The 23,457-nt window shown below is 42.9% G+C and overlaps 1 protein-coding gene across 1 annotated transcript in view; it reads right to left on the bottom strand.

The window, feature by feature from the left end:
• The window catches only part of TMEM132D (transmembrane protein 132D), an 836,318-nt gene extending 813,582 nt beyond the window's left edge, over positions 1 to 22,736 (bottom strand). Inside the window, exon 1 of the mRNA XM_043488971.1 lies at positions 22,394 to 22,736. Coding sequence (XP_043344906.1) covers positions 22,394 to 22,472 — 79 coding nt within the window. The 5' untranslated portion in view covers positions 22,473 to 22,736. The remainder of the gene's footprint in view (positions 1 to 22,393) is intronic.
• Positions 22,737 to 23,457: the final 721 nt, after the last annotated feature.

Below are 23,457 nucleotides of genomic sequence, written 5' to 3'. Positions count from 1 at the left end.
AAAAGAGGGATGATAAAATATCAAAGAAAGCATAAATAAATTGTTAGATATACCATGTTCATGCATTAGAGAGTTCATCACTATTAAAATGAATGTTCTCATTATTATGAAGGTGTGTTTTCTGCACATTCAGTGCAATTCCAATCAAAATCCCACCAGGATCTTTTTTCAGAAATCAAGAAACTAGTTGCAAAATTTATACTGCAAATTGCAAAGAAACTAGAATAGACAAAACGATTTTTAAAAAAAAGCACAAAGTTAGATGATCCCCATTATCTTATTTCAAGATTTATTATAAAGAATAGTAATCAAGACAGACTGGTACTGGTGAAAGGACAGACACATAAATCAGAGGAACAAGACAGACTCCAGAATATGCCTACCATACATAGTTAAACGATCTTGACAAAACTATATGAAGCCAATTTAAGAGAGCAATAACAGTCTTTAACAATAAAATATGCTGGATCAATTGGTACATTCATATGTAAAAAGAGAAAACACGACCCATACATTGTACCATATACAAAAATTAAACCAAAAGAATCATAGCTCTTGGTGTAAAACCTAAAACTATTAAATGTATTAGAAAATTAAACAAGAGGAAAGCTTTGTGACCTTTCTTTTGGCAAAGATACCTAAGATATGATGACAGAAGCAATTTCATTAAAAAAAAAAAAAACAGTACATCAATGTTCATCAAAATAAAGTCTGGGGACTTTGCTGGAAGTCTACTGTTTAAGACTCCACACTTCCAATACAGGGGATATGGGTTCTAGACCTGGTTGGGTAACTATAGATCCCAAATGCCACGGGACTCAGCCAAAAACTTAAAAACACTAAAAAAATTTTAATAAAAAAATGCTTTAAAGTCTACTCTGCCAAACATCTGTTAAAAGATATTACAGACTAAGAGAAACTATTTTCAAACCACATATATAAGAGATTTATATTCAAGATATACAGACAGTTCTCAAGACTGAGTAAGATAACCCAAATTAGTTGCCCATTTTAAAATAGAAACGATTAGATCAGATACTTTACAAAGAAAAAAAAGATATACAGACGGCAAATAAGCCACTAAAAACTGCTCAACATCATTAGTGATTAAGGAAATGAAAATTAAAATTACCAAGAGATACCATTACACATGTATTACAGTACCTAAAATTAAATCGCAAGGTGAAAACATCACATGTTGGCAAGGATGAAGAACAGCTGGAACCTCACACAGCTCTGGTGTAAATGCCAAATGGTTCAACCATTACAAAACAGCCTGGCACTATCTCAGAATGTCAAACATGTAGGTTCCACATTTACCCAGTAATCTCACCCCCAGATATTTACCCACAAAGAAATGAAAACATAAATTGACACCAGAACTTGTCCACAACCACTTAAGAGTGGCTTTATTCATAATAGCCAAAAGTATCAGTGACTCTGGCATCCGTGGCCTGGAGAACAGATAAACTCTGGTACACCTGTACCATGGCATACTACTTAGCAGAAATGAACTCCTGACGCATCTGCAGCAGAGAGAAACAAGCCTGCCTCCATATTGGGTCTATTCTTACTTTTTTGAGCTCTGTTACTCTGGCTGAGTCATGCTGGGTCTGCATCCTCTGTCTCCTCAATCAGTGCCTGAAATATACATAATAACCCTTTCTCAACACTTTGCCTCCCAGGCTTGACCTTTAAAGGTATAACCTTTTATATTCATATAGAGAAAAGTTGCAGAACAGAAAATAACAATTGCCAGTGTTGAAGGTTTAAAAGGCCATTGTGACCAGACCTACATGGGCAGTTGCAAGAACAAAGGATTATCACATTTCTTCAGGGTCTGGCCTCCCCAAGAAGTTTTCAACAACCAGCCACACCTCCTCCCCTTTTAGAAAACAAATGTTTGGAAAGGAAGTGGAGAAATGGGAACCCTAGTACACTATCTGTGGGAACTTAAATTGATGCAGCTACTGTGGAAAAGAATATGGAGGTTTCTCAAAAAACCTAGAGTACTAAAAAGAGATCCAGCAATTCTACTCCTGGGTATGTATCTGGAAAAAAAACCAAAAACACTAACTTAAAAGATACACTAATGTTCAAAGCAACATTATTTACAATTGCCAAGATAAGAAAGCAACCTAAGTGTCCATCAACAGCTGAATGAATAAAGATGATACAGTATATATACAATTACTGTTGTTGTTTAGTCACTATGTCTGACTCTCTTGTGACCCCATGGACTGTAGCCCGCCAGGCTCCTCTGTCCATGGGATTTCCCAGGCAAGAATATTGGAGTGGGTCACCAGTTCCTTCTCCAAGGGATATTCCCGACCCAGGGATCAAACCCGCTATCTCCTGCCTTGGGAAGCTGATTCTTCACCACTGAGTCACCAGGGAAGCCCCAAATATATACAATACTCATCCACAAAAAAAGAATGAAAGTTTGCCCTTTGCAACAATGTAGATGGACTTGGTGGAGGAGGAAATGGCGGGTGGCAGCAGCAGCAGATGGACTTGGAGGGCGTTATGCTAAGTGAAATAAGTCAGACAAGGAAGGCAAACACCACATGACAGCACTTATATGTGGAATCTTAAAAATACAACAAACCAGAGGATATAACAAAAAAGAAGCAAACTCACAAAAAAAGCCACTGGTTACCAGTGGGGACAGGGAACGGGGTGGGGGGACAACACAGAGGTGGAGGAGTGGAAGGTACGAACTATTAGGTATAAAATAAGCTAAAGGATATATTGTACTACACAGGGAATATGGCCAACATTTTGTAATAACTATAAATGGAGTATAACCTTCAAAAATTTTGAACCATAATACTGTATACCTATAACATCTAATATTGTATAGCAATTATACTTTAATAAAATATAGTTTATCAAGATTTCATGAAAAAACTTTTAATTTAAACATTTAAATTTAAATTAAAAAAAAAAATTTAAAAATAAGTCTGAGGGCTTCCCTGGTGGTCCAGTAGCTAAGCCTCCACACTGCCAAAGCAGGGGGCCCGGGTTCAATTCCTGGTCAGGGAACTAGAACCTGCATGCCACAACTAAGACCTGGCATAGCCAAAAAAATTAATGAAATATTTTTAATTAAAACGCTAACTCAAATACACCACTCCAAAAAAAAAAAAAAGAAGTGGTCTGAGTTCTACCTGGGTAAGCTGGCTCTTTGGAACACAAACTTTTGGATTTCCTGACTTTTTGAATAAACTCACTACACCTTGGCTCCCTCTCAATTTATCATCTCATCCTGTGGTGAGCAATAGGACCTTGGACTTGGTAACATGCCCAACAACCTGGAAGAATACAAAATGCATTGCGCTAAGTGAAGTAAGTCTAACTCAGAAAGTTGCATAAGGGATGGTACCATGTATATAACATTCTGGAAAAAGCAAAATTTCATGGACAGGAAGCAGATCTGTGGTTGCTAGGAGATGAAGGTGGAGAGAGGGACAAGCTAAAGGAGAAAACTTGGGGTGGGTGGGTGATGGAAATGTTCTGTATCTTCACTATCTTAACTGTGGCAATGGTTACAAGACTATATGCATGTGTCAAAATTTACAAAACTGTACAAAGAGGTGAATTGTATGCCATGCAAATTGACCTCATATTACCTGACACCCACTCCAAATATCTTCTCAGGAGATTTCAGGGTGCAGCCAGAATTCAGAATCTGTGTACCTCGTCTCTACATGGACAGATGACTTTCTCTTGATGGTTTTGTTTCATGGTTCTCAGCCTTGATCTCTCAAAACCCCCAATGCTTGAATGTGACTCAAAGGTATTCTGATTTTCTTGGGTAACAATGTTGAAAAGGTTGAGAGGCAACTATAATGTGTAACCCAGGCTGAGAACTACTATTCCAAAGGCAATGGTCTTCCAAGAGGATTGTTCCTCTCACTCCTGGGAGAAAACTTCTAAAACTATGTAGTCACTGGCACATTTTAGAGAGGCGAATGGCAACCCACTCCAGCATTCTTGCCTGGAGAATCCCCATCGACAGAGGAGCCTGGCGTGCTACAGTCCATGGGGTCCGCAAAGAGTCGGACAGGACTGAGCGACTAAGCTCACACTGGTATATTTAAAAACTGATTTCTAATAGTTTTCATCAGAGTTTGAATAGTTGCTAAGGATAAAGTTCGCAGTGTATTGTAAATCTTGACATTTAAAATGAAACTGTTACATCACTCTTTTAAATGCATCTATTGGAATATAAATAACAGAATGACTCCACACCCACCATCATCCATTTATAAAATCTTTTAAAAATCTTCATTAACAATCAAAATGGTACACTGCTCCTTTTCCCCCTAAACTCACATTTCCATTCTGGTTCCTTTACAGAATTTTATCCTAATGTAATATACCTTTTTTAATTCAATTACAGTGGATTTACAATGCTGTGTTAGTTTCATTTGCACAGGAAAGTGACTCATATATATGTAATATTAATAAATATAATATTTTTCAGAATCTTTTCCCTTATAGGTTATTACAAAATATTGAGTATAGTTCCCTGTGCTATATGGTAGGTCCCTCTTGATCATCTATTTTATACACGGAAGTGTGTATCTGTTAATCCGAAACTCCTCATTTATTCCCCACCCCTTCATTTCCCCTTTGGTAACCATAAGTTTCTTTCTATGTCCGTGGGCTTTATTTCTGTTTTATATATAAGTTCTTTAAATGATGCTACCAACAAGGTATTAATGTCCAAAATATACAAACAGCTTATAGAGCTCAATATTTTTAAAAATTCCAACCAACCTAATAAAAAAACTGGGTAGAAGATCCAAATAACATTTCTCCAAAGAAGACATACAGATGGCCAAAAGGTACATGAAAATATGCTAAACATCGCTAATAATTAGAGAAATGCAAATCAAAACTACAACGAGGTACCACCTCACACCAGTCAGAATGGCCAGCATCAAAAAGTTTACAAATAACAATGCTGGAGAAGGTGTGGGTAAAAAGGAATCCCCCTACAGTGCTGGTAGGAATGTAAATTGGTGCAGCCACTATGGAGAACAGTATGGAGGTACCTTTAAAAACTAAAAACAGAGCCACCATAGGATCCTGCAATACTGCTCCTGGGCATATATTCAGAGAAAACTATAATCTGAAAAGATATATGCACCCCAATATTCACTGCAGCACTATTTACAATAGCCAAGACATGTAAATATCCTAATGTAATATACTTTTAATCTTGAAAGTAATGTATACCCATCACCTTTAATACATTCCTACAATAAAAATATAGGTGTGGATACTGAACTTAAGTTTTTTCATTTCTTCTTAAGACTGTAAAATTCTCAGTATTCACAAACTTCATCAAGTTTGTTACAATCATGATGATGATACAACATAAGTACATGACACATTTTGATAAATAATTTTTTAAAAAATAAAAAGTAATTCTCTTCGTGTAAATGTACCTCTCAATCAGCTATGTGGGGGGAGTATTATGCTGCACTGGTTAAACTAATTACTAATTTTACTGGCGGTACTGAGGAGGTTTTAACACCTGGGAGAAATGCATCATAGTAAGACATTAGATGGATGAGAGGTTAACTTTTTATTGTAAAATCAAAGAAGTTCTGTGTGTGCATGTGTGAGTGTGTGTGTGTGTGACAGGGCAGGAGAGAGAGACAGAGGGAGAAAGAAGATGAACAGCATAACTGCAAATTAATTTACGGATGTCAAGTTTAAGAGTGAATACATACAGAAGTTGAGGATTTGTAAATATATCTCCTTGAAAACATCTCCACTTACATACCCCTCGGAAGGTCTTTGCATGACCCCTCCGTGCATACATTAGAATGTATGTCAAGGGCACTGCTCCAAATAAATAAACAATGTGAAAACAAAGCAGAACACAAAATCAAACAATTCCCGGAAATTAAGGTAAATAAGATCCAGCAGGGACTGTCAATTCACACATCTCCAGAGCCCAGCAAAATAATAAAAATGAGTGAAGCTCTGTGGATTCAAGAAACAGAGGGATTCCCATCCAGAGTTCATTTCCCCCCTTTTGACAGACACCCAAACCCAGGGTACCAGTTCTCTAGTAGTTCAAGTCCAGGGATAATGTAACTAGGAAAACAAAAAGAAGAGATGTGTAGTAAGATGCACCCAGGGCAGAGCAACTGGTAGGAAGAGCAGATGCCCAGCTTGGAACCACTGTTGACATGCAGAAATATCAGGGCTGCTCATCACTGAAAAGAAATCAGAAAATCCACACTTTATGAAAATCTCCTATCTCAAAATATTGACAGGACATTCACTGCGAAAGCCACATATAATGTATCTGCAGGCCACATGTACCCCACACTTATCTGTCAATCAAAAGGCACACCTCTACCTAGAGATTATCACAATGAGTGAAGTCAGTCAGATAAAGGAGAAATATTGTATGAGATCGATCATATGTGGAGTCTAAAAAAAAATGATACAAATGAATTTATTTACAGAAACAGACTCACAGATTTAGAGAAGGAACTTAAGGTTGCCAGGATGGGGGGAAGGGACAGTTAGGGAGTCTGGGATGGACGCTTACACACTGCTATATTTAAAATGGATAACCAGCAGGGACCTACTGTATGGCAACAGGGAACTCTACTCAATGTTATGGAGCAGTCTGGATGGGGGGTAGTTTGGGGGAGAAAGGATACATGTACATGTGTGGCTGAGTTCCTTTGCCCTCCACCTGAAACCATCACAACATTGTTAATTGGCTATACTCCAACACAAAAAAAACAGTTTAGAAGAAAAAAAAAAACCACACCTCTGACATACAAGTACAGGAGGAAATCTGAAGGCTTGTTAAAAAGATACTCAATAGCTTATAATAACTTATAATGGAAGAGAATGTGAAAAAGGAATATGTATATACATACATGCATATGTATGTATAACTGAAGCACTTTGATGTATACCTGAAACTAACACAACATTGCAAATCAACTACATTTCAATAAGCATTTTTTTAAAAAAAAAAGCATTTTTCCTTTCCTGCAGTTAAAGGCTTATGGCACCCTATCACTTTATTTGTTTTGCATCCTTTAGATTCATGAGGCCTGCTTTTAAATTTCAATCATAAAAGAATAGTAATAATGTCCTTTCCCTATTAAACATCTCTTTACCACATCCGAAACAATTCCAGGAAAATAACTTTAGGATAGTAAAAAGGTGACATTTGGCCCAAATGTACATTGCGAAGCTTTGGTCTGTTCCAAAATGTAAGTATTAGGTTATCTGTAATACCAGAATGCCCTGGAAACTGTTTTCCCCCTTTGTTTTAAGGTTACATTTATCTGAAGTACAGGCAAAAACCCAACTCCCTAATGTGTATTACCTAATTAAGGAAATCAAGCAGAACGCTAGCTTTATGGGAACCAGACATGCAGAACTTAAAGGGCTAAGGCAGAACTTGGTGGTGAGCCGCTTTCACATTTCTGTACATCAAAATCACTGTTTCCCCTCCTTTGGTTGGCGCCGCTCCCTTGAAAATGTAAATAATATGATTTAAGCTGCTCTCTCTCCCTTTCAATAGAATTCTCAGTCATTTCACTGATCTCACATTTCAAAATATTGAATGCTTGTAAAACAAGCAATTGTGTGTTTTGATGCTTGCTTTTAACAGCCCATAATGCAAATATTTATTCACAATGGTAATTTCCATTGTGCATAGTTTTTACATCTCATTAAGGACTCTGAAAAATTACAATCATTGGAAATGAAAGCGTACATTACATTTAAACAAACATTCAAAGGATAAAGTAACTTATCAGAGAGGGGACAGTTCTGTACTGGGAGTTGTCATCCGTGTGAGAATGGATGCCTTCGAACTGTGGTGCTGGAGAAGACTCCTGAGAGTCCCTTGAACACTAAGGAGATCAAACCAGTCAATCCTAAAGGAACTCAACCATGAATGTTCAGTGGAAGGATTAATGCTGAAGCTGAAGCTCCAATACTTTGGCCACCTGATGCGAAGAGCCGACTCATTAGAAAAGACCCTGATGCTGGAAAAGATTGAAGGCAGAAGGAGAAGTGGGTAGCAGAGGATGAGATGGTTGGATAGCATCACCAACTCAATGGACATGAGTTTCAGCAAACTCCAGGGAGATGGTGAAGGAGAAGAAAGCCTGGCGGGCTGCAGTCCATGGAGTTACAAAGAGTCAAACATGACTTAATGACTGAACAACAAAGGAGAGAACATGTAAATATTTTCATATTAGGTTGGAAAATGAAAATGATCGTAACAGTGGAATACTGCTGTTTATCAACCATCCAGCATCCATCTCCCCACTTTTGGCAAAAGTATTCTGAATTATTTTCATAACCTGCCCTTCATTTTCATAGCAGGTGGTCTCAGTAGGTTCCTCCTCCAGGCTCTAAAGGGGGAGCTTATTGGCTAAACTTCAGCCAATCAGGCTGCTTATCCCATCCTTCTGTGCTCAGTGACTGATTCAGGAAGGCTCATGGAGTAATGTGGGCCTTTAAGAGTCAGGACCAGAACTCTGATGGAACTGTTAAGAGAAACTCTCTAATGACTAAATTTAGGGTTAAAAGAGTATAATTCTGAGCTGGTGGAGCATCTTGCTTAAATGAAGGGCAGTGTGTCTTAGACTAGAATGAATATAGTTAAAGAAGAGCAAAGAGATTCCAGGCATCAGGTGAGCACCTGGATCAAGCCTTGCCTGATGCCTGGAATTTCAGTTGTGTGAATCAGTTCATTTCTCTTTTCCTTAGGCAGAGACTGTTAATGTTGAACAACTATATACATTCTTCTCTACATGTCCTAGGCCTCCCTGCCATTAGATGGAGGCTCTGTTTCTAATGCTGATCAATGGGATATGGGTGCAATGAAGCCACGTCCAAATCTGGACCTTAAACGCATCCCACAAAATCCCCTAGCTCTCTCATCCCCGCTGCCACATGTCCAAAATGGCATAACCACAAAGTCAAAGAGGGTTGACTAGACTCTAAGCAAACAAGAAATAAACTTTTGTCAAATTATGCCACAGAAACATGGACATTCATATATGAATATGAGTACATGTAATATATGTATGTATAATGTATGTATGTAATATATTGAGATATGTGCAACATATATATTACATCATAGCCTACCCATCATTCTAGCCCATCCTCACTAATGTATTCCTTAGGCAATTTTAGATTTTTGTTTTGTACCTGCAACCAAAATATATCTAGTTATTCATTGCTAGAAAGTATTTCCTTAAATAAATCAAACTCAAGCGGAATTCTCCCATCCAACCCATGGCTTCTTGGGGATTCTCTTACACTTTGCTCCCTATTTCCAAAAAAAGGATCCTCACGGCTGAAGACCCACTTTGATTTCTCCCTTCACAGCATCTGTTAAAGGCTGACTGAAGACAGTAATCTAGAGGCCTTTGGGAGGATAAAACAGTATCTCCTCTTGAGAGCCTCCAGTTCAAAGAAACCCAAGGAATACTTTCAAATCCTAGAAGGCTGTTTAGAAAAATCAAAATCGAATCAGCCCATTCACTGAGCACCTGTTCACCAACACCATGACCATGAACATGAGAAACACACATTAAAGTCTGTGTTTCCTTACTCAGGCCTCTTGGGAAGAGAAAAGGAACACAACTGAGATACTTTAACATGACTTTTTGCAATGTCATGAAAATCAGTTTTAACAAGATGAGAATTTCTGCAGACACTGAAGACTGGCACATTTCACACCCATTGCAGATCCCTTCTGGTGAGCCTTTCTGAACCAAAGGGACTGGAGTCTTGATAGCAAGGTTGGCAGGAATCTCTGGGTGCTTGGGTTCCAGATCTGGCTTGGGCACCATTGAACAGATGCATCCACTTGAAACCCAGGAGGGAGAAAATGAGCAGGTGAGGCAGTAGCTACACATGAGATCAGTCCTGCTTACAGTCAGAAAGTAGAAGAATGTTTGGTTCTGTCGGGGTCACCCTGAGATCCCACAGGAGCTGAAAGGCAACAGCAATGGTGGGATCTGAGCAGAAACTGATTCCGTAGTTGTGGGGGTCTCTGCCAGCTGCTGCTGCTGGGTCCCTGGTGCACACGGCACATCTACACCCCCTCACACACACACAATCCAGGAAACCCATCTCTGCCGGAGCAGTCTGTTGTCAGCAACTGAGAACCTCAGCCAACACCAGAACCAGCAAAGCCCATAGAAGAGATCTCTAGGAACTTCCCCTGTGGTCCAGTGGTTAAGACTCTGCATTGCCCCTACAGGAGGCCTGGGTTTGATCCCTGGTCAGGGAAGTAAGATCCCACATGCCAAATGGCACAGCCAAAAAAAAAAACTCTAAAGGTCTTTAAGGGGAAATCAAGGCTGCTTTCCTTCCTTTCTCCACCTTATCAATGACTTTTCCTTATCTGCATTCAGCTGCTTACTAGAGACAGGTAGGGGTTCACATCTCAGTCTCCCTCACTTCAAGTGCAGAGTTGATTTCATATTCATTGCTATGTATTCAGAGTCTGTCTCACTGTGTTTATAATTTGGCCTCAAAAAATAATTGTTGGATAAATAAATCAAAGCCCTTGGTGCTCAGTATGAGTGACAGTCCCAGTTGGAGACAAAATATGAGAACTAGGTCAATCTCGGGGCTGAACTTGAATATTTTTTGCTGTATTTAGGCAGCGGGGGCCTTTCAAACTCTATCAACATCCCAGAATCAAGGAATTCTGGGCTTAAATGTTCACCTGCTGTTTCGATTCTGTTCTATAACGGTGATTCACAAACAGCTCATCCTAGAGGGGCTTCATCTTCCCTGGTAACTAAATCAAATCCTTCTTACTCCATTTCTAAATGCATTTTCATTTTCCCTCATCACCTTGAAGCCACAGTCTGTTTGCCTCCATGATACCTGTTGACTGAGGTCCTCCAAGCAAAGCATCCCAGGAAGAAGCCCCTATAAACAACTCTGCATCTTCCCCATTGGCCACAGACTGTGACCCTTAGACACAGAGCATCTCAGGCGGCTCGACTACACTTCAAGGAAAACATCTTCAGGCCCATAGAAGCCACATTCTTGATGTGACTCCCTCCATGTTGTGTCTTTTTTTAAACAACAACAACAAAGAAATCTTTTTATATTATATTGGGGTATAGCTGATTAATAATGTTGTGATAGTTTCAGGTGGACATCGAAAGGACTCAGCCATACATATCCAAGTATCCATTCTCCCCCAAACCCCCCTCCCATCCAGGCAGCCACATCGCAGTGAGCAGAGTTCCTTGCTACACAGTTCCTACCTACAGTAGGTCTCTGTTGGTTTTCCATTTAGAGCAGTGTGTACATGTCCATCCCGAACTCCCTAACTATCCCTTCTCTCATCTTTCCCTCTGGCATCCATAAGTTCTATCTATGTTCTGAATACTTTTCAGGGCCACCAAGGCACTCTGCAAAGATTGTAGGGGAACAGCAGACACCCACGGTACCACCACTAAGGGCAACAGGGTTCAACATGATGGTCACGTTCAGCTGTCGCTAACACCTGTACAAAAAGGTGAGCCCTTCTGGAAAAGAATTTGGCAGTAAATCTCTATCTATATTCTTTGGCCCCATCATTAACTACTGTGATTCTAAGAAAGTAACTCAAAGCAAAAATTATGCACAAAGATAATGATTTCCTCACAATGGCCAAAAAAAAAAAAACCCCATAAATTATATAATTGTGTAGCAAGAGTTGAAAATTTTAAGCTATGGCACAGACATTAAGAATATATTTGTGATACATTTTTAAAACATGAGAAATATGCTTACATAAACATATGAACTCATAAAAAGTTAAAAAAAAAACCAATTATGTGTCCCAGAGACCATGTGAACACAACTGTTTCAAAAATTCATAGAGAAACAACTAAAACGAAAGACATCAAACTGTTGCAGCAGTCATCTTCAGGGAGTGAGATTATTTATTTTTACCTCTCTCTTGTGTCAGGATTACTTTGAAGCAGCATACAAAAAATAAATGCACTGGGATAGAAAAAGTAGGCAAGGAGGCAGACAAGAGAGTCAGAATAAGGAAAATAAAATAAAGCCAAGGCTGGAGCTGAGTCACAAGATATGTCTCTTAAGTTCCTAGACTTATAAATAGCGAAGTTGGCTCCGAGACTCCTAGGAGTTCAAGCAAAGACAGACAATTGGAAATTCACTTAGAAAATTCATGGTGTTCTTAGGATGAAGTGTAAACTATTTCTCAGGATAAACATAGCTTTTTCTTTTTTTTTTCCTGGTACTAAGGCCTAAGAAGGATTTCTTAGAAAAGCAACTTGGAAAGGAGACAGATTTTTTTTTAATATTTATTTTATTTATTTGACTGAATCAGGTCTTCATTGTGGCACCTGGGATTGCTGCAGCGCAAGGACTCTCTAGTTGGAGCTCATGGGCTTAGTCATTCCACGGTATGTGGGATCTTACGTCCCCAACCAGGGATCGAACCCAGGCCCCCTGCATTAGGAGCGTGGTGTCTTGGCCACTGGACCACCAGTGGTCCCTGTGTCCAGAATCTGAGAACCTCAGCAAGCTGTGTTATAATTGAAGCATCCCCCCCAACCTACCAACATTGCTTTCCTGACCAAACACAGAAGCAAAAACAACAAAAATGAAATCTATCCTCCACCTTCTTTACTTAGTAAGTCTGCTCAGCAACTCTCCCTAAAACATAAGAATTTATGTTTCTCACATGGAAAACAACAATGTCGCTAATGGCTAAAAATTCTTTGTGAATTCCTGTCTTTTCAAATGTATATCTCAGTCTCATTTCTAGGCTTTGGTTAAAAAAAAAGAGAGGGAGAAAAGTTTTATTCCCTTTCAACTCTTTCAAATGTTATTTTTCACCTTGGTTACTGCTGTCCTGTCCTGACAAAATGTGCTTAATCTCTTTTTGACTGTATTTCACAAATTTATTTAAGTTCAAGGGCCTTCCTTCCCTATAGACTCTTAATTTCTGAGTTAACAGGAGAGAGATATTGGGTGATACATTTGTATAAAAGGAACCCTTGAAACCCTCCTACACTGTTGGTGTGAATGAAAGTTGGTGCAGCCACTATGGAAAACAGTGTGCAGGTTCCTCAGAAAACTAAAAAGAGAATTACCATATGATCCAGCAGTCCCACTCCTGGGCACATATCCAGATAAATTATAATTCAAAAAGATACATTAACCCCTGTGTTCGTAACAACACTATTCATAATAGCCAAGACATGGAAACCTAAATGTCCATCAGCAGATGAATGGATAAAGATATGGTTCATATATACAAGGGAATATTACTCTGCCATAAAAAAAGAATGAAATGATGCCATTTGCAGCAACATGGACGCACCTAGAGATAAAGGAAGTAAGTCAGAAAGAGAGAGACAAGTACCATATGATGTTACTGACATGTGGAACCTAAGAAATGACACAAATGAACCTATTAAACAGAAACAGACTTACGGACATAGAGAACAGACTTGTGGTTCCCAAGGGGAGGAGGGGGAGTTAAAGGCTGGGAGTTTGGGAACAGCAAATGCAAAATATTAAACAATAAAGTTCTCTTGTATAGCCCAGTGAACTATATTCAATATCTTGTGATAAACCACAATGGAAAAGAAGATAAAAAAGAGATGTCTATACAGATATAACTGAATCACTTTGCCGTACAGAGAGATTGGCACAACACTGTAAATCAACTATCCTTCAATAAAAAATAATAAAGATTTTAAGAACATATCAGTACCCTGACATATACATTTTTTAAATAAATTTTAAAAGTTGCCAAATCTTGAAAAACAGTACAATTAAAATGACCCACCAAAAAAATTTTTTTTAATAAATAAAAGGGGCCCTTAAAACTGACATTGAAATGAATACAACCCTGGCTTCAACCTGTTGGCTGCTCCTCTTAATTCTCCCTATAGATTTTTTTTAAGCAGATTTTTAAATGAATGATAAAAGTGCTATCAAAATATCTTGAGCCTCTGGTCTCATGTCATGACAAATCCATCCTGGTTTCCCGTGATCACCACTCACTTCTGCCAGAACCTGCACAATATTCTCCCCATAACTCATTCAAGCTTGTGGTCTGGCATCATAAGCTAAACTCGCCGATCCATATGTTCACAGAATCTAACATTCTCCTTTTGGAAACAGGAAAAATATTTGTCTGCCTTCATGCTGCACGCTTCTTCCTCTTTTTTTACAACAGTACTAAAGGGCCACCTGAGTCACCCAGAGTTTTAGTCTTGTTAGAACAGACTTGTTAGAACACGTCAGTCTCCCCTCCATCAGGACCCGTGCGTGTTGGCTGAGATGATGAATGAATGATGGGATCCTGGGATTCAGGGGGCACAACCGAAGATGCTTCAGCATCCTGGCCTCGGAGACAACCACACCAAGTCTCATCATCAGATCACCTCCTCCACCCCTGTGACAGCCTTGGGATTAAAATCGATGTTTTAGGGGCTTCCCGGTAGCTCAGCAAAGGGGAATCTGAGTTTGCCAGTGCAGGAGACACGGGTTCAACCACTGATCTGGGAAGATCCCACAAGCCACGGAGCAACTAAGCCCAGGAGCTGCAATTATTGAGCCTGTGCTCTAGAGATCACATGCCACAGCGACTGAAGCCCATGTGCCCAGAGCCCACGCTCCACGGCAAGACAGGCCACCGCAGAGAGGCCCACGCACCGCAACGAGAGAGGAGCCCGCAGCAGCAACAAGACCTACCACAGCCAAATAAATAAATAAAATTATATTTAAAAATCTATGTTTTAATCCCTTTCTGCTATCTTTGCCAATTGCAGTTGGAAAAATGAAGACTGAGAAAATTTAAAAAAAAAAAACAGGATATTCACTTATTCATTTCCTGCAACAAATAATGAGCGCCAACCACATCCAAGGCTCGGAGCTGAAATTCCAGGGAAACCACTCTGTACGCAAAGTTTATCAAGTCCAGCACCAGACGTAATTTTTGCCTGACAAAGGGATTCGTTTTTAGTAACATACATAAACATGAGCAGGATGTAAAACAGCTAACAGCGAGGCGCTTCGGCGTCAGAATTCAGACTGTGCTGCTTTAGTTGTAAGATCTTGGATGCTACTTCTCCGAGTCTCCATTTCTGCATCTACAAAATGGGGTGAATAAAATCCACCCCACTGGGTTTATCTGCAAATTCACAAAAACCATTTTCATCAATCACTCAGCTCAGTGTCTGGCATGCAATAATTACTTTAAAATCTGCTGTTATTATTATCGACCAAAGTATGTCCTGCGGCACTTTGAATTACTGGAGAAAAAAATGAAACCAGCATCAAACCATTTTACTGTTGCACAAAGTTTCTTTTAACAGTAATTTACAGTCCTAAGGATACTTAAAAACTTATTGTGCCCCTGCAGGGTCCAAAGTACTATACTAAGTACTGGAGAGAAAGCAGATAGAAAAATACACAGATGTTGCTTCTAGAGGTACTGAAAACTTTAGAGAGGAGACAGAAAATAGTTTTAAAATGTTACCCCTGAAACAGATCGCCAGTCCAGGTTGGATGCATGAGACGAGTGCTTGGGGCTGGTGCACTGGGATGACCTAGAGGGATCGGATGGGGAGGGAGGTGGGAGGGGGGATCGGGATGAGGAACGCATGTAAATCCATGGCTGATTCATGTCAATGTATGGCAAAACCCACTACAATACTGTAATTAGCCTCCAACTAATAAAAATAATTGAAAAAATAAATAAATAAATAAAATGTTACCCCTATAAAAAGTGCCCTCCAAAAGATATCTATGTGCAAATCCCTTGAACCTGTGAATGTTCCTTATTTAGGGGGAAGGGGGAAGGGAGGGGGTCTTCATAGATGTGATTACAGTACTATGGGAAACAATACAGATTATTCCCAGGGGTCCCTAAATCCAATCACTTGTATCTTTATGTAAGAGGGAAGCATAGGAGGTTTGACACAAAAGAGAAGGTTTGAGGATGGAACAGACAGAGATGGGAAGACAGCAACCTTGAAAATTGCAGTGATGCTGCCATAAAGTAAGGACGACAGGCAGTCACCAGGAGCCAAGAGATTCTCCCCTAAAGCCTCTAGCCAACACCTTGATTTTGGCCCAAGGACACTGATTTTGGACTACTGGCTCTAGAACCATGCTAGAACGAAGTTCTGTTGTTTTAAGTCACCTTGTTTGTGGTAAGATGTTAAGGAAGCTACAAGAAATTTACAGGCCCTCTGATTAAAGTTCATCTGTGCCTGACATCTGGGCTTTCCCTGGTGACTCATGAGTGCGCGCTAAGTCGCTTCAGTCATTTCTGACTCTTCAAAACCCCATGGACTATAGCCCGCTAGCCTCATCTGTCCATGGGATTCTCCAGGCAAGAATACTGGAGAGGGTTGCCATGCCTTCCTCTAGGGGATCTTCCCAACCCAGGGACAGAGCCCACGCCTCTTATGCCTCCTGCATTGGCAGGTGGATTCTTTACCAGTAGAGTCACCTGGGTGGTTCAGAAGTAAAGAATTCACCTGCCAATGCAGGAGGCTAGCGTTGGATGCCATGGATACCTCCACTCCCCACCTGACCGCTGCCTGTCCCCTGGTCAGGGTGGCCCCTTGCCATCCTGTCCCTTCATGCAGTACCACAAGCTCCAGCCCAGCCACACTGCTCTCTGGAGTCCACGTACGTGTCTGCACCTCCCTCTCATAAACCCGCTCTCCGTAACACTAAGCCACTCCTCAGATGCGCGAAGTTCAAGGCCAACATACCTGTACTCAGAGATGATTGCTCTGTGCCTCTAGCACACTGCAGTTAAAAGCTGGCATTTCTTTATATACCATTTTTACATAATGGATAATTACTTTTTTTTTTGACTGTGCCAAGCAGCACGCAGGATCTTAGGTCCCAGACCAAGGATCAAACCCATGCCCCCAGGACTGGGAGTGCGGAGTGTTAACCACTAGACCACCAGAGAAGTCTTACAATTTTATATAGTTAAACACTTTTCTCTGTCTCCTCTATACACTGCCAGTTCTGGGAGGATAGTAACCTTATCGGTGTGGGTTCTTCTCACTGCTGGAATCCTATGGCCAGCATAAAGTCTGTAATAATACAATTGGTGCTCCAAAAGCAGCTACTGTGATAAAATAAGGAAGCAGGGGGGACCAAGAAAAGCAGAAGAGGAAAGGAAGAAGGAACTGAACATGGAACGGGAGGGGTTTGAGCTCAGGATTTAAAATCATGGATGATTTGTGCACTTTACAAGCTAGAGAAATGGCCAGCAACGACTCTGCTGCTGCTGCTGCTGCTAAGTCGCTTCAGTCGTGTCCAGCTCTGTGCGACCCCACAGACAGCAGCCCACCAGGCTCCCCCGTCCCTGGGATTCTCCAGGCAAGGACACTGGAGTGGGTTGCCATTTCCTCCTCCAATGCATGAAAGTAAAAAGTCAAAGTGAAGTTGCTCAGTCGTGTCCAACTCTTAGCCACCCCATGAACTGCAGCCTACCAGACTCCTCTGTCCATGGGATTTTCCAGGCAAGAGTACTGGAGTGGGTTGCCATTGCCTTCTCTGAGCAATGACTTTACACCTTCCTAATCCTGTGTCCTCAGAACACTGGCAAATAGTTCCTGCATGGCTCTGTGCACTTTGAAATTTTTTTTTGGATTATCAAATTTTTTAGACTTAAGGATGGATAGGTGGCTACATAGATGAAAGAACAGATGGATGGATGGATACATGGATGAAAGGATGGATAAATGGAGGGATATATGGATGAACACATAGATGGATGGATAATGACTGGTTAAATAAACTGGTGAATGTATAAATGGATAGATAAATTTTAAAAATGTAAAAGTCAAGGATAAAGTGCAGAAGTGTAAAAATGTAAAAGTCAAAAGTCCATATAGTCAAAGGTACAGTTTTTCCAGTAATCACGTACAGGTGTGAGAGCTGGACCATAAAGAAGGCTGAGTGCCAAAGAATTGATGCTTTTGAACCATGGTATTGGAGAAGACTCTTGAGGGTCCCTTGGACAGCAAGGATATCAAACTAGTCAATCCTAAAGTAAGTCAACCCTGAATATTCATTGGAAAGACTGATGTTGAATTTGAAGCTCCAATACTTTGGCCACCTGATGTAAAGAGCCAACTCACTGGAAAAGACCCTGATGCTGGGAAAGATTGAAGGCAGGAGGAGAAGGGGGCAACAGAGGATGAGATGGTTGGATGGCATCGCTGACTCAATGGACATGAGTTTGAGCAAACTCTGGGAGATACTAAAGGACTGGGAAGTTTAGGCATGCCACAGTCCATGGGGTCTCAAAGAGTCAGACATGACTTAGCAACTGAACAACAAGTAAGCTTCTGCAATAGGGTATTTTCAGAGTTTTTGTTTTGTTTTTCATTTTCCCTTGGCTTTCAGAACTGAATTAAATTAAGCAGATCTGAATACTTAGCATTCTAACTTTCTATGCATTTAAGTATTTTTTATAAAATCATATTTAGCATTTAAGTTTCTAATTCAGGAAAAATGAAATTTCATGGTCTCCCCATTTCCTAGCCCTTTAATTTTGACACTGTTTAAATGTAAGCAATGAAGGCTAGTTTCTCTCTCTCAAACACAGCCCCCTGCCCCAAAACGCTCCCTCCTGGAATATGTCTTCCTCCCCGAGAGCCCAGACAAAGTGTCACTGTAAACTGAAGCTCCTTCCAGTCCAGAAGGATAGGATGTGGGAGGATATTCCTAAATAAGAGGTGATGCTTGGCCACCCAGATACTTCAGTTCTGACCTAAGAAGAAAGCTATCAAGGTGGAAACACTCTGCAGGTGACCTCACAATGCCTCTGCCCAGCAGGCTGGCTGTACTGCTCTGGATGCAGGTGGAGCACGTGACCGGCACAGCCTGGAGACGGTGCCCCATCACCCCAGTAGCTCCTCTCCTGGGATTCCAGGCCTCTGAGTGTCTGCTTCTCATTGGTATTTGCAAGAAAACACAACTCTGGGGGATGCAGGTCAGGGTCATGACAAGCAGCCTACATCTGGCCACCTTCCTGATTTTGTATTGAAAGCCTGCCCAGCTCTTTGCCTCTCGCTAGCCTAGTAAGTCTAGTAGCTCAGATGGTAAAGAATCTGCCTGCAACGCAGGAGACCAGAGTTCGATCCTTGGGTCGGGAAGATTCTCTAAAGAAGGAAATGGCAACCCACTCCAGTATTCTTGCCTGGAGAATTCCATAGACAGAGGAGCCTGGCAGGCTACAGTCTATGGGGTCACTAAGAGTCAGACATGACTGAGCGACTAACGCACGCACAGTCTTGTAAGAGAAGGAACCCCTGGGACCTTCCTGGGACAGGCCTTTCCCCATATCCTCTGCTTTAGCTCCTCTCTGAAGTACCTAGGTAGTAGTATTTGATGCACATTTCCTGAGTTGTTTTGCAGACAAGAAACCCCACCACCAAATGGAAGATGTTAACTACTTGAGGACGGGACAGCACATAGCCCTGTGCTCCCTGGAGCCTAAAGATAGATAAAGGCAACCCCTGTGACCCCGCCCTGTTCCCTCATCATCAGCCAGAGAATTGTGCACCATTTGATCAGGTACCCTATGACCTCACCTCCCTTACTTGGCTTTTGAAAACGCTTTGCCAAAACTCTTCAGGGAGCTCGAGGCTTTTTAGGGCAGAAGCCACCTGTCTCCTTGCATGGTCCTGCAATAAACCTTTCTCTGTTCCAAATTCTGACGTTTCAGTTTGTCTGGCCTCACTCTGTGGCCGACAGGTGAACCTGCTTTAACAGTCTCATTAATTTGTCTTTGGGCCCCTTTCCTTCCCATGCCCTGCCCCCTTCCACGAGGCCAATAGCAACATAGTAAACCACATTTGCAAGCCGGCATAGCTGTCATCTGCATGAAGTTTTCAAGTAAGATTATATCCTAAACTTAAGACACAAGCCCTCTGACGACTTGACATAAAGACCATTCTCCAGTAAAGGCTGGGACCGCCTGACAACAGTACTGATCAAACTTTCTGTGTCATAGTAGAGTTCCCAGTCCCCAAGGGATAGAACTGCAAGCAATGAAATTTTATTTTTATTTGATTTTCAAAAGATCTATGACAACAGTGCTGATCAAACTTTTTGTGTCACAGTAGAGTTCCCAGTTCCCAAGGGATAGAAGTGCAAGCAATGAAATTTTATTTTTATTTGATTTTCAAAAGATCTATGAGGTTGCTCTATGTCCAATCACTTCCTGTGCATAAAATTTAAACAAATGTGAAGTTCAAAGACTTTAGCCTGTTATTAAAATGTGCACATCTGTTCCTTTAAGGCTTCATCTTTAGAAAGAACTAGAGCAATGCAGTAAAAACAATAATATACTAAAGCATTACTTAGTACTTGGTAATAATCTCCATCTTTCCATTGGACCCAGATAAACTGGGCACTTTGGATGGGTGTGTGTCTATGCATATGTTTTCTTCCAATCAAAATCCTCTGAAATACAGTCCATCTTGGATTTCAAGCTGGTTCAGAACTATGAGGCAGTCAGAGGATCTGAGAGCGCAAAGTGACTTGAACCTAATGGAAAAAGAACTGCACGGTCCCTGCATTTAAAACACCATTATTATCCGCACCAGGAAATTTTATAGGACAGAATGGTTTTAGGGGTATTCAGCTCAAAATATGCCATAGGCTGGGCTTATGGCATCTTTCCACAAGCCAAGACCTTCACATCAGAGTTTCTCATTTTAAAGACATTTTCAGTGTTTCCACTTGAAAAAGTTCAAGAGACTATCAGGGGAAATACATTTCTTTTCAACCCTACCGGGTCTAATGAGGAGATCAGTAAGAGAACTAAGTACCTAACCAAGGAAACACAATAGTTTGGTCATATTTACAAAGCTATTCTGTACCTTTCTTAGTAAAACCTTGTTACTGCAGCATAAAACACAGGAGTCCATTTCTATTATCAAATCAAGCGACAACCAATAAAAAACATGCCTCGTAGCAATAGGCAAGCCTGCTGGGCTGCTGTTGCTGTGGATTCAGGTTTTTTTAACCTCACGTCTGCCTGGGTTGGCTTCACCAAATTCATCAACCTTTTCTTGTGTCTTCTTGTGCACATCAAAACCCCCCGAGGCGCTGGCCCTCAGAATTGTTCTAACTCATAATTAGGAGACATGAGCCCATTAAACCACACTTGAAAAGACAGCCAAGCAGAGTGGGCATGGGTCACCCTCTTCCTAAATCACACCAGCACAAAAGCCGGCTATTGTCAGATCTAAAGCAATGTAACCTCAGCGATGCTGGAAGGGCTCTGAGAACAGAAAATTCCTGTAATTAAAAGGCTCTGTGCATGATAATTGGCTTTGAAGTTTCTGAGAGCGATCTCATCTAGGAAATCTTCTCCGGAGAACAAAAATCTGTTTACAGGGATTTGGGGACACACATGGGAGACTGCTAAAAAGCTCCACATTTCTTCTAATCTCTCTCTCTCTCTCTCTGTAGGAAAGAGGCTCTTGGGAGAAGGAACCACATACAAATAAAGAGTCCTGATCAGTAAGCAGGAAGAATTGCTGATCCTTTCTACAACCTCACGTGTGAATCAAATAATTTCCCTTCAAGGAATTCGTGTCCTGAGCATTCCAACTTGCTGTACCAATGACAGAGAGGGATGCTAACAGAAGGGAAGCAGATGGGGAATCCCGGCTTTTCTGGCAGCTGCAAATCAGGGGCTCTGCTGGGGAAACACAGGTGATAAGCACGGTTTAAACTCTGCGCCCAACCCTCATGGATGCTGCCCCCGGACAAAAAGCCACAGAAGGCAAAGGAAGAGAAGCCCGCCCCCAAAACCTCTCTTGGAGAAACTCAGGGCCACTTCTCCAGAGCTGGCCCCATCTCCTAGGCGTCGCAGCCGACGGATGCACTCAACTGCATTCCCATACAGAGGCGAGCTCTGGAATTATATCCTCACGGGTGCCTGCCAGCAGAAAAACTCAAGTCCAAATTCCAGAACCTTTCCAGGAGGTCATGTCAATCCCTGCCTCGGACAGCTTCCTCAGCCTTCGCAGGGCCCACGTCTCCTTTCCAGGTTCTCCACGCGACCCCCTCCCCGAGGCTGCCAGGTGGACCGGGCTATTTTTCCGCCCTTGGCACTCTCACTCAGGGCCTCCCGCCCAAGTCTTCCCGGGAGGCACCTGCTGCAAAGGGGCCGCTGGGGACCTTGGCTGCCGCACGCGCGCGCGTGCACACGCACCAACGCACACCCACACCCACTCTCCCGGCCACCCCCATCCACGCACACCCTCCCACACACTGAGTCCCAGCAAAGTTCGTCCCGGGGCCCCAGGCGGCGGCGGCGGCGTCTCCTCACCTTTGGAGAAGAGGGCTGCCAGGCTGATGAGCAGGGGGGACCAATGGTGCCACAGCGTCCCCATCTCAGACGCGCACATCCCGGAGACCCGGAGCGCAGATCCGCGGCTCCCCGGCGCCGTCTGGGCGATGAAGACAGGGTCGCCAAGCTCCCCGAGGGTGGGAGCGGGACGGGAAGGCGAGGCAGCACCGGGCTAGGGGCGCGAGCGGCCGCGGCGCCCTGCGCCCTCCTCCCGCCAGTTCATGGCCGGCCGGGAGGCGACACCGCACGCGGCTCCGGAGTTGCTCTCCCGAGTCCAACGCGCGCGCAGGCAAACCCCACCTCCCTGTCACCCCCACCAGGATATTTTTATTTTCATCCACGCGAATTTGTTCCTTTCCGTTTACCCAGCGAGGACTGGCCCCCAGGTGGCCCCCAAAGGGCGCCTCCGGGAGCGCGGGGACTCGGGTAGGCTAACGGGCGGCGGGGCGGCCGGGCTGCGGCGCCCGGGGCGCGGGCGGAGGCGGCGCGAGGACCCCCGGCCGGGTGGCCGGGCGCCCGGAGCGGCGCGGGGCGCCCGGGCGCACGGCCCCCATCCCGCCCGGCCGCGCCCCGGGGCGCGCACCGGCGCCAAAGTTTGGCTGGGAGCAGTCACTCCCCGCGCCGCCCGCCCCGGCCCGGTTCCCGCCCGGGCTCAAGCTCGAGGGGCCCTAAGCGCGCGGCGCGCACGACCGGCTCCGAGGACGCAGGGCTGCCCCCGCCGCCTGGGGGAGGCGCGCCAGCCGCGCGCGGAGGAAGACCCGCGGGCCCGGGGACCTCGCCGCCCGCGCGCCGGCCGCGCTCCGCCGAGACTGCATCCGGCACGGACGCGAGCGCCACGGTGCCGGGTGCGGACTCGGGGTCTGCCTTAAAAATTTGTCTTTTTTAAAAAAGCCCCACCCTTTCGGAGTGACAGCCGCAAGCCCCAATCCGCACAGTCAATCCCACCTCTCCGGGTCTGCCCCTCACCCACCCTCCCGGCCACCCCCTCCCTGCGCTCGGGAGCGGGAGTGGAGCGGCTGGGAGGCGGGCTAGTACCCGGCGGT

The sequence above is a fragment of the Cervus canadensis genome, chromosome 1 (assembly GCF_019320065.1).
Source record: "Cervus canadensis isolate Bull #8, Minnesota chromosome 1, ASM1932006v1, whole genome shotgun sequence".
In the NCBI taxonomy this organism is placed as follows: domain Eukaryota; kingdom Metazoa; phylum Chordata; class Mammalia; order Artiodactyla; family Cervidae; genus Cervus; species Cervus canadensis.
This window is presented reverse-complemented; position numbering and strand designations above follow the sequence as displayed.